General features: G+C 44.4%; 1 protein-coding gene across 1 annotated transcript in view; it reads right to left on the bottom strand.

Moving 5' to 3' along the window:
* LOC311139017 (testis-expressed protein 264-like) overlaps positions 1 to 10595 on the bottom strand; it is a 125959-nt gene extending 115364 nt beyond the window's left edge. The window contains exon 1 of the mRNA XM_084173845.1: positions 10251 to 10595. Coding sequence (XP_084029971.1) covers positions 10251 to 10508 — 258 coding nt within the window. The 5' untranslated portion in view covers positions 10509 to 10595. The remainder of the gene's footprint in view (positions 1 to 10250) is intronic.
* Positions 10596 to 12653: the final 2058 nt, after the last annotated feature.

Raw genomic sequence — 12653 nt, 5'->3', positions numbered from 1 at the left:
ATTTTTAATGAATTTATTTGCAAATTATGGTGGAAAATAAGTATTTGGTCAATAACAAAAGTTTCTCAATACTTTGTTATATACCCTTTGTTGGCAATGACACAGGTCAAACGTTTTCTGTAAGTCTTCACAAGGTTTTCACACACTTGCTGGTATTTTGGCCCATTCCTCCATGCAGATCTCCTCTAGAGCAGTGATGTTTTGGGGCTGTCGCTGGGCAACACGGACTTTCAACTCCCTCCAAAGATTTTCTATGGGGTTGAGATCTGGAGACTGGCTAGGCCACTCCAGGACCTTGAAATGCTTCTTACGAAGCCACTCCTTCGTTGCCCGGGCGGTGTGTTTGGGATCATTGTAATGCTGAAAGACCCAGCCACGTTTCATCTTCAATGCCCTTGCTGATGGAAGGAGGTTTTCACTCAAAATCTCACGATACATGGCCCCATTCATTCTTTCCTTTACACAGATCAGTCGTCCTGGTCCCTTTGCAGAAAAACAGCCCCAAAGCATGATGTTTCCACCCCCATGCTTCACAGCAGGTATGGTGTTCTTTGGATGCAACTCAGCATTCTTTGTCCTCCAAACACGACGAGTTGAGTTTTTACCAAAAAGTTATATTTTGGTTTCATCTGACCATATGACATTCTCCCAATCCTCTTCTGGATCATCCAAATGCACTCTAGCAAACTTCAGACGGGCCTGGACATGTACTGGCTTAAGCAGGGGGACACGTCTGGCACTGCAGGATTTGAGTCCCTGGCGGCGTAGTGTGTTACTGATGGTAGGCTTTGTTACTTTGGTTCCAGCTCTCTGCAGGTCATTCACTAGGTCCCCCCGTGTGGTTCTGGGATTTTTGCTCACCGTTCTTGTGATCATTTTGACCCTACGGGGTGAGATCTTGCGTGGAGCCCCAGATCGAGGGAGATTATCAGTGGTCTTGAATGTCTTCCATTTCCTAATAATTGCTCCCACAGTTGATTTCTTCAAACCAAGCTGCTTACCTATTGCATATTCAGTCTTCCCAGCCTGGTGCAGGTCTACAATTTTGTTTCTGGTGTCCTTTGACAGCTCTTTGGTCTTGGCCATAGTGGAGTTTGGAGTGTGACTGTTTGAGGTTGTGGACAGGTGTCTTTTATACTGATAACAAGTTCAAACAGGTGCCATTAATACAGGTAACGAGTGGAGGACAGAGGAGCCTCTTAAAGAAGAAGTTACAGGTCTGCGAGAGCCAGAAATCTTGCTTGTTTGTAGGTGACCAAATACTTATTTTCCACCATAATTTGCAAATAAATTCCTTAAAAATCCTACAATGTGATTTTCTGGATTTTTTTTCCTCAATTTGTCTGTCATAGTTGACGTGTACCTATGATGAAATTTACAGGCCTCTCTCATCTTTTTAAGTGGGAGAACTTGCACAATTGGTGGCTGACTAAATACTTTTTTCCCCCACTGTACATGTGGGTAGAGTTAAAGTGACTATGCATAAATAATTAACAGAGTAGCAGCAGCGTAAAAAGATGTGGTGGGGGGGTGGGGGGGTGGGGGGGGGGGCAGTGCAAATAGTCTGGGTAGCCATGATTAGCTGTTCAGGAGTCTTATGGCTTGGGGGTAGAAGCTGTTGAGAAGTCTTTTGGACCTAGACTTGGCACTCCGGTACCGCTTGCCGTACGGTAGCAGAGAGAACAGTCTATGACTAGGGTGGCTGGAGTCTTTGACAATTTTGAGGGCCTTCCTCTGACACTGCCTGGTATAGAGGTCCTGGATGGCAGGAAGCTTGGCCCCAGTGATGTAGTGGGCCGTACGCACTACCCTCTGTAGCGCCTTGCGTCGGAGGCCAAGCAGTTGCCATACCAGGCGGTGATGCAACCAGTCAGGATGCTCTCGATGGTGCAGCTGTAGAATTTTTTGAGGATCTGAGGACCCATGCCAAATCTTTTCAGTCTCCTGAGGGGGAATAGGCTTTGTCGTGCCCTCTTCACGACTGTCTTGGTGTGTTTGGACCATGATAGTTCGTTGGTGATGTGGACACCAAGGAACTTGAAGCTCTCAACCTGTTCCACTACAGCCCCGTCGATGAGAATGGGGTTGTGCTCAGTCCTCTTTTTTTTCCCTGTAGTCCACAATCATCTCCTTTGTCTTGGTCACGTTGAGGGAGAGGTTGTGATCCTGGCACCACACGGCCAGGTCTCTGACCTCCTCCCTATAGGCTGTCTCATTGTTGTCGGTGATCAGGCCTACCACTGTTGTGTCGTCGGCAAACTTAATGATGGTGTTGGAGTCGTGCCTGGCCATGCAGTCATGGGTGAACAGGGAGTACAGGAGGGGACTGAGCACGCACCCCTGAGGGGCCCCCGTGTTGAGGATCAGTGTGGCAGATGTGTTGTTACCTACCCTTCCCACCTGGGGGCGGCCCGTCAGGAAGTCCAAGATCCAGTTGCAGAGGGAGGTGTTTAGTCCCAGGATCCTTAGCTTAGTGATGAGCTTTGAGGGCACTATTGTGTTGAATGCTGAGCTGTAGTAAATGAATAGCATTCTCACGTAGGTGTTCCTCTTGTCCAGGTGGGAAAGGGCAGTGTGGAGTGCAATAGAGATTGCATCATCTGTGGATCTGTTGGGGCGGTATGCAAATTGGAGTGCGTCTAGGGTTTCTGGGATAATGGTGTTGATGTGAGCCATGACCAGCCTTTCAAAGCACTTAATGGCTACAGACGTCAGTGCTACGGGTCGGTAATCATTTAGGCAGGATATCTTAGAGTCCTTGGGCACGGGGACTATGGTGGTCTGCTTGAAACATGTTGGTATTACAGACTCAGTCAGGGACATGTTGAAAATGTCAGTGAAGACACTTGCCAGTTGGTCAGCACATGCTCGGAGTACACGTCCTGGTAATCTGTCTGGCCCTGTGGCTTTGTGAATGTTGACCTGCTTAAAAGTCTTACTCACATCGGCTACGGAGAGCGTGATCACATAGTCATCCGGAACAGCTGGTGCTCTCATGCATGCTTCAGTGTTGCTTGCCTCGAAGCGAGCATAGAAGTGGTTTAGCTCGTCTGGAAGTCTTGTGTCACTGGGCAGCTCGCGGCTGTGCTTCCCTTTGTAGTCTGTAATAGTTTTCAAGCCCTGCCACATCCGACGAGCGTCATAGCCGGTGTAGTACGATTCAATCTTAGTCCTGTATTGACTCTTTGCCCGTTTGATGGTTCGTCGGAGGGCATAGCGGGATTTCTTATTAGCGTCCGGGTTAGAGTCCCGCTCCTTGAAAGCGGAAGCTCTACCCTTTAGCTCAGTGCGGATGTTTCCTGTAATCCATGGCTTCTGGTTGGGGTATATACGTACGGTCACTGTTGGGACGACATCATCGATGCACTTATTGATGAAGCCAGTGACTGATATGGTGTACTCCTCAATGCTACCTGAAGAATTCCGGAACATGTTCCAGTCTGTGCTAGCAAAACAGTCCTGTAGCTTAGCATCTGCGTCATCTGACAACTTTTTTATTAACCGAGTCACTGGTGCTTCCTGCTTCAGTTTTTGCTTATAAGCCGGAATCAAGAGGATAGTTATGGTCAGATTTGCCAAATGGAGAACTCTTAATAGTTCACCAAATTTCAGTTTGTGACAAACATAAGCTATTATAGTGTAGAGGATCATAGTAACATCTAAACCGTTGTGAAATAAAAAGAGCGAGAGCAGCGGGAGTAGCAATGTTCTCTGGGGTGATCCATGTCTCCGTCAGGGCCAAAAGGTAAAGGGACTGAAGGGCAGCATAGGCTGACATGAACTCTGCGTTCTTGACCGCAGATTGGCTGTTCCAAATGCTGCCAGAGACCAGAAATTCAACAAGATACACTAAATTAGAAGGGTTGCCACTAAGGGGCGGGGAGCGTCTATAAAGCCTAAAGGGAAAAGAGCGAACAGGTATAGAAAAACACACACAGTTCAATCGAGTACAGGCTTAACTGAATGGACAACAAAGACAGAATGCAATATGGCATTTTATTTAGGTAGATTGGGGTATGCCTAGTCTTCGAGGAAATGCTCCTCTGAGCCAGATGTGGATGACAGATAACCCTTATGGGGGCAGCTGGCATTGAAACCCCCCGCTGGTAAAATGGGGTTCCGATGATGGGCCTTCAGGTGGCGGTGGGGAGGTAGAAGGTCGTTTGGAAGACTTACTGTAAAACAGCAAGTGAGAGACACAAGGGTAAGTTGACAATACTCCCCTGACTTTATGCCCATTGGTCGAGAGAAAGGAAAGTGATAACTGCACTAGTGAGCCCATAGGTATCTCACCAAGTGTGGTGACATTTCCGTAGTGTGCCGTACTCATAGGCTGAAGTTAATAAGTGAACGATGATCCTCACGCTTGCTAATTATAAAGGAGGAGACATGACGCTATACTGACAATGTAACATTGTAAACTACCATATGAATACCCTCTATGCCCATGAGATAAGAAGCGATGTGAATATATTATGCTTACTGAATAGAAATACAAGTGACACCCATTCTGACCATCCTTACTGATTGAACTTTTGTAAACTACATTTGACAAAGCTAACTAGGTAATAACTAGGTAAGATACTCAAGTGAGAGAGTGGTGTTCAACCTTCCTGTCTTTCCTTCCTCGAACAATTCAGCAGAAAAGTAATTGTTTCGGCGGTGGTCTTAGTTTTGCGATGAGACCGCCGCTGACACGACCGCCGCTTACAGCTGCCACTGAGGTTGCATTGACCGGCCCTTTTTTTTTTTACGCTGCTGCTACTCGCTGTTTACCATCTATGCATAGTCACTTTACCCCTACCTACATGTACATATTACCTCAATTACCCCCGCACATTGACTCGGTACCCTGTATATAGCCTCGTTTTGTTTTTTTATTATTCTTTTAACTTTATTTAGTGAATATTTTCTTAACTCTTATTTTTCTTAAAACTGCATTGTTGGTTAAGGACTTGTAAGTAAGCATTTCACTGTTGTACTCGGCGCATGTGACAAATAAAATGTTATTTGATTTGATTTAGTATTGTGGAGTAACTACAATGTTGTTGCTCCATCCTCAGTTCTCATATCACAAACAAACTCTGTAACTGTTTTAAAATCACCATTGGCCTCTTGGTGAAATCTACCAATCGGTACCCTTCTTTGTGGTTGAATCTGTGCTTGAATTTCACTACTCAAATCAAATCAAATGTTATTTGCCACATGCGCCGAATACAATAGGTGTAGACATTACCGTGAAATGCTTACTTACAACCCTTAAACAACAATGCATTTATTTATTTTTAAAGAGCAGAAGTAAAATAAAATAAGGTAGGGAGGCTATATACAGGGGGGTACCGGTGCAGAGTCAATGTGCGGGGGCACCGGCTAGTTGAGGTAGTTGAGGTAATATGTACATGTAGGTAGAGTTAAAGTGACTATGCATAAATAATTAACAGAGTAGCAGCAGCATAAAAAGATGGGGTGGGGGGGCAGTGCAACTAGTCCAGGTAGCCATGATTAGTTGTTCAGGAGTCTTATGGCTTGGGGGTAGAAGCTGTTGAGAAGTCTTTTGGACCTAGACTTGGCGCTCCGGTAGTGCTTGCCGTGCGGTAGCAGAGAGAACAGTCTATGACTAGGGTGGCTGGAGTCTTTGACAATTTTGAGGGCCTTCCTCTGACACCGCCTGGTATAGAGGTCCTGGATGGCATACTCGATTGAGGGACCTTACAGATAATTGTATGTGTGGGGTACAGAGATGGGTAGTTATTCAAAAATCACAATTATTGAACACGGAATGAGTCCATGCAACTTATGTGATTTGTTACGCACATTTTTACTCCTGATCTTATTTAAGTTTGCCATAACAAAAGGGGTTGAATACTTAATTATTTTATTAATTTAAAAAATGGTTCTAAAAAAACATTCCACTAACATTATGGGTTAATGTGTGACACAAAATCTTAATTTATTAAAATGTTCAATTCAGGCTGTAAAACATCAAAATGTGGAAAAAGTAAAGGGGTGTGAATACCTTTTGAAGGCATTGTACAACATCTGTAAGGTCCCTCAGTAACGTATTGAATTTCAAGCATAGATTCAACTACAAAGACAAGGGAGCTTTTCCAAACCCAATAAAGAAGGGCAGTGATTGGTAGATGGGTAACAATAACAAATCAGACAATGAATATCTCTTCAAGCATGGTCAAGTTAATAATCATGCTGTGGATGATTTATTAAACCACCCAGGCACAAAGATACAGTCGTCCTTCTGAACTGTGTGCAGGACAGGAAGGAAAATGCTCAGGGATGTCACTATAAAGCCATTGGTGATTTTAAAACAGCTACAGAGTTCAACGGCTGTGAAGGGAGAAAACTGAGGATCGATCAACAACATTGTAGTTACTTCACAATAATGACCTAAATGAAAGAGTGAAAGTAAGAATACAAATATACAGAAAAACAATATTCCAAAACATGCATCCTGTATGTAGCAAGTCACTAAAGTAATACTGCAAAAAAATATGGCAAATGAATAAATATTTTGGCTTCAATGCAAAGCCTGTTTGGGGCAAATCCAACACAACACATCACAGACTAACTCCCACCTAATTTTCAATCATGGTGGTGGCTGCTAGTGATGGAGGAAAAAAAAAATAGATGCAGTTACATATCGCAATATTATTTTGGACGATATTATATACATTGCCATCGGAAAGTATTCAGACCCCTTGACTTATTCCACATTTTGTTACGTTACAGCCTTATTCTAAAATTGATTAAATTCCTCAGCAATCTACACACAATACCCCATAACGGCAAAGCGAAAACAGGTTTTTCAAAATGTAAAACAGAAATACCTTTACATAAGTATTCAGACCCTTTGCTATGAGGCTCGAAATTGAGCTCAGGTGCATCCTGTTTCCATTGTTCATCCTTGAGATGTTTCTACAACTTCATTGGAGTCCACCTGTGGTATATTCAATTGATTGGACATGATTTGGAAAGGCACACACACCTGTCCCAGAGTTGACAGTGTATTTCAGAGCGAAATTCAAGCTATGAGGTCGAAGGAATTGTCCATAGAGCTCAGAGATTGTGTCGAGGCACAGATCTGGGGAAGGGTACCAAAAAATGTCTGCAGCATTGAAGGTCCCCAAGAACACGGTGGCCTCCATCATTCTTAAATGGAAGAAGTTTGGAACCACCAATACTCTTCCTAGAGCTGGCCACCCGGCCAAACTGAGCAATCGGGGGAGAAGGGCCTTGGTCAGGGAGGTGACCAAGAACCCGATGGTCACTCTGACAGAGCTCTAGAGTTCCTCTGTGGAGATGGGAGAACCTTACAGAAGGACAACCATCTCTGCAGTACTCCACCAATCAGGCCTTTATGGTAGAATGGCCAGACGGAAGCCACTCCTCAGTAAAAGGCACATGACAGCCTGCTTGGAGTTTGCCAAAAGGCACCTAAAGGACTCTCAGACCATGAGAAACAAGATTGAGAATGCCAAGTATCACGTCTGGTGGAAACCTGGCACCATCCCTAGAGTGAAACATGGGTGGCAGCATCATGCTGTGGGGATATTTTTCAGCGGCAGGGACTGGGAGACTAGTCAGGATTGAGGCAAAGATGCAAAGTACAGAGAGATCCTTGATGAAAACTTGCTCCAGTGTGCTCAGGATCTCAGACTGGGGCGAAGGTTCACCTTCCAACAGGACAACGAGCCTAAGCACACAGCCAAGACAACGCAGGAGTGGCTTCGGGACAAGTCTCTGAATGTCCTTGAGTGGCCCAGCCAGAGCCAGGACTTGAACCCGATCAGAACAGCTCTGGAGAGACCTGAAAATAGCTGTGCAGCAATGCTCCCCATCCAACCTGACAGAGCTTGAGAGGATCTGCAGAGAAGAATGGGAGAAACTCCCCAAATACAGGTGTGCCAAGCTTGTAGTGTCATATCCAAGAAGACTAGAGGCTGTAATTGCTGCCAAAGGTGCTTCAACAAAGTACTGAGTAAAGGGTCTGAATACTTATGTAAATGTGATATCAGTTTTTTAAATTTTAAAAAAATTCTACAAACCAGTTTTTGCTTTGTCATTATGAGGTATTGTGTGTAGATTGATGAGGGGAAAGAAACAATTTAATACATTTTTGAATAAGGCTGTAGTGTAAATATTTTGGGAAAAAGTCAAGGGGTCTGAATACTTTCCGAAGGCACTGTAGATACTTTGACTCTTTTCAGCTAGCTAGCGCTAGTCGGCTGTACCTGCGTCAAAACTATGGTATTTTTCATCCTATAGCCTGCTCTCCATCTTCTTTTTAAATGAGTTAACATATTTCCATGACTGATCAAAACACATTTTTCTCATGCTCTCTCGTCTCTCTGGAACATCAAATCACAAAATCACAGTATCGAATCGCAATACATATAGAATTGTGAGAATCGCAATACATATCATATCGGCCCCTAAGTATTGCGATAATATCGTATCGTGAGGTCCTGGCAATTCCCAGCCTTAGTGGCTGCATCATGGTATGGGTATGCTTGACATCGGTAAAGACTGGGGAGTTTTTCAGGATAAAAAGAAACAGGATGGAGCTAAGCACAGGCACAATCCTAGAGGAAAGCTTGCTTCAGTCTGCTTTACAACAGACACTGGGAGAGGAATTCAACTTTCAGCAGGACAAAAATCTACAACACAAGGCCATATCTACATTGGAGTTGCTTACCAAGAAGACAGTGAATGTTTCGGAGTGGCCAAGTTACAGTTTTGACTTAAATCTGCTTGAAAATATATGGCAAGACTTGATCCCCAACACCTTGACAGAGCTTGAAGAATTTTTAAAATAATAAAATGGGCAAATATTGCACAATCCAGGTGTGGAAGGCTCTTAGACTTACCCAAGAAGACTCACAGCTGTAATTGCTGCCAAAAGTGTTTCTAACATGTATTGACTTAGAGGGGTGAATGCTTATGTAATCAAGTATATAATATAATTTTTCTTCCACTTTGACAGTGTTTTGTGTAGATGAACAACAAAAAATGTAAAACAATTAAATTCATTTCAATCCCACTTTGTAACGCAACAAAGTGTAAAAAATTCCAAGTGGGGTGAATAGGCTACTTATGATAGTCACTGTACGCCTTAATTTCTCAAAGATATAGACTCAGCTTTCATTTGACACCCAATTTGACATGCTCCTATGAACTTCACATGTTGGTGCTCATGGGAATGCCCAGCACTCAAATGTCAGAGGCTGACATAACACAATATAACTATCCTATCCAAAGAGCTCATCTAACTGCTACACAAATAGCACAAAGCCAAACCACAATACATGCAACAAAACCCACGCAAACACCATCATTATATGCCTACACTGGGCTGTGTGCATCTCAGGTACAGGGTTTTGTCTTGCAGGAATTTCACATCACAAATGTATAAACCTTTTGCTTCTGTATCTGTCTGCTCCTATTACCACTGGGTCACATGAGTGTATCCAGACCGTCCCATTGGCAACCCAGCCTGTGTTCATCCTTTATCATTAGTTGAGATCTCAGTAAACATCTAGCTCTAACAGGCAGCTGTTGTGTGGCTGCCACAGCTTTTTGACTAAACACCTGAGCTCATGGGAGGAGGAATGAGGAACTTACAGCTCTCAGCTGAGTGGTGATCTATTTATAGGTGGTGCTTTACAGTACAGGACAGGTATACTAAAAAGAGAAAGAAGGACGTGACCAAGGATACTCCACAAACTGTTGCTGTGTAAAGTCACTAAACAGACACTGGCCTGGACTAAGTACTACCCTCAAGCCAGTTTCTTCTCACAGCCAATGTGTCAGAATAAATTACCCTCAAGCTCTGTAAGAGTGAACATAATTGCATTCATACTGCAGCCAGGGTGTAGTACTACACTATATTTAGCATAATGACAAATTCTGTTTTTCCATCTGACTCATGGGAGGGAGGATTTGTCCATACGGTCTGTTTGCCATTTTTGAGTCAGTTGCATGCTAATGCCAAAGTAAACTGGAACCACAGATGGGGGAAAATCATCAGCTGTGCAACGTGGCATTGGACAGCTGACTTTATTCATGCTCCCAAATCAGAATTCCACTCAGCTCTCTGGATTCAAGCTTTGTTCCTTTGAAAAGAGCTGACTGAGAAAGAAATCTGGAAGTGAACACAGTTTATTGAGTTATTCTCTCGCCCACACCCTGACACAAGATGACAGTCAGGTCAGCATGCCGTTCAGAAGGTGTCTTACCTCTGTGGAGTCATCGTAGGACACACGGATGGTATTGAGCTTTGGCCCAATACTGACAGTCTCGGTGAAGGCAGCACCACAGTCTTTATAAGGTCCCTTGTGAAGTTTGTAGGCAATGGTAAAGTTTTTGATAGGAGGCGACCCTGTCTTGATATTGACCTCAGTGAAGAGCCCAGAGTACACAATAGCTGCCACCACTGTTACAACCAAACACAATATAAGAAACACTATCAGAGCTAAAATAATAGAGTCAGACATTGTCTCCACTAAAGCTGCTGCCACTGATGCAACTCAACCCTTTCCCAGTCAAACGTTCTGTTCTGACAATGTCAAGCTCTATGAAGTGTAAAGAAGAACCTCCTCGGGAAGCACGAGTTTGCGGACAGTCTACAAACTACAAACCGAGAACGTCATGAATCAGCTATTCACGATATTTTAAAATAAAATCCATATGAATTGCTTGTGATTTAAAAACGAGAATAACTTGTTTGCTTTTGTAATATTTTCGGTGATAAGTGAAGGTAGGGCAGTCGCGCGATGTTGGCCGAATAGCTAAACAAGTCACCGTTTATTTCCCTAAACACAGGAACATGCTTCCGGGATAAACCATCAAGCCTCGTATGAAGGGGTGTCCCTTTTCGATAAAGCTCGACATTTTGTTTATCTTTAATCATAAAAACCATTACATTACATTTTTGCATTATTGTGTATATTATTATTACACTATCAATTGCCTTGTTGGCTATTCCAGGTGATTTTCTTTTAAAATAGCTCGAATATATTGGCACGATACCACCGCATCCTCTTGCACTCTATGGTGTGTAAACGGTGTAGGTTCCCTGACCAATGAGCTGGGTACACTATTTACTAGTTTCATGCATTCAATCAAGCTTGTCAGACTGGAAACAAGACTAACTTGTACATTATACACTGCTCAAAAAAATAAAGGGAACACTTAAACAACACAATGTAACTCCAAGTCAATCACACTTCTGTGAAATCAAACTGTCCACTTAGGAAGCAACACTGATTGACAATAAATTTCACATGCTGTTGTGCAAATGGAATAGACAACAGGTGGAAATGATAGGCAATTAGCAAGACACCCCCAATAAAGGATTGGTTTTGCAGGTGGTGACCACAGACCACTTCTCAGTTCCTATGCTTCCTGGCTGATGTTTTGGTCACTTTTGAATGCTGGCGGTGCTTTCACTCTAGTGGTAGCATGAGACGGAGTCTACAACCCACGCAAGTGGCTCAGGTAGTGCAGCTCATCCAGGATGGCACATCAATGCGAGCTGTGGGAAGAAGGTTTGCTGTGTCTGTCAGCGTAGTGTCCAGAGCATGGAGGCGCTACTAGGAGACAGGCCAGTACATCAGGAGACGTAGAGGAGGCCGTAGGAGGGCAACAACCCAGCAGCAGGAATGCTACCTCCGCCTTTGTGCAAGGAGGAGCACTGCCAGAGCCCTGCAAAATGACCTCCAGCAGGCCACAAATGTGCATGTGTCTGCTCAAACGGTCAGAAACAGACTCCATGAGGGTGGTATGAGGGCCCGACGTCCACAGGTGGGGGTTGTGCTTACAGCCAAACACTGTGCAGGACGTTTGGCATTTGCCAGAGAACACCAAGATTGGCAAATTCGCCACTGGCGCCCTGTGCTCTTCACATATGAAAGCAGGTTCACACTGAGCACGTGACAGAGTCTGGAGATGCCGTGGAGAACGTTCTGCTGCCTGCAACATCCTCCAGCATGACCGGTTTGGCGGTGGGTCAGTCATGGTGTGGGGTGGCATTTCTTTGGGGGGCTGCACAGCCCTCCATGTGCTCGCCAGAGGTAGTCTGACTGCCATTAGGTACCGAGATGTGATCCTCAGACCCCTTGTGAGACCATATGCTGGTGCGGTTGGCCCTGGGTTCCTCCTAATGCAAGACCTCATGTGGCTGGAGTGTGTCAGCAGTTCCTGCAAGAGGAAGGCATTGATGCTATGGACTGGCCCGCCCGTTCCCCAGACCTGAATCCAATTGAGCACATCTGGGACATCATGCCTCGCTCCATCCACCAACGCCACGTTGCACCACAGACTGTCCAGGAGTTGGCGGATGCTTTAGTCCAGGTCTGGGAGGAGATCCCTCAGGAGACCATCCGCCACCTCATCAGGAGCATGCCCAGGCGTTGTAGGGAGGTCATACAGGCACGTGGAGGCCACACACACTACTGAGCCTCATTTTGACTTGTTTTAAGGACATTACATCAAAGTTGGATCAGCCTGTAGTGTGGTTTTCCACTTTAATCTTGAGGGTGACTCCAAATCCAGACTTTTTGTGTGATTATGTTGTCAGCACATTCAACTATGTAAAGAAAAGTATTTAATAAGATTATTTCATTCATTCAGATCTAGGA

The sequence above is a fragment of the Coregonus lavaretus genome (genome assembly GCF_964263955.1).
Source record: "Coregonus lavaretus genome assembly, chromosome: 12".
Classification (NCBI taxonomy): domain Eukaryota; kingdom Metazoa; phylum Chordata; class Actinopteri; order Salmoniformes; family Salmonidae; genus Coregonus; species Coregonus lavaretus.
This window is presented reverse-complemented; position numbering and strand designations above follow the sequence as displayed.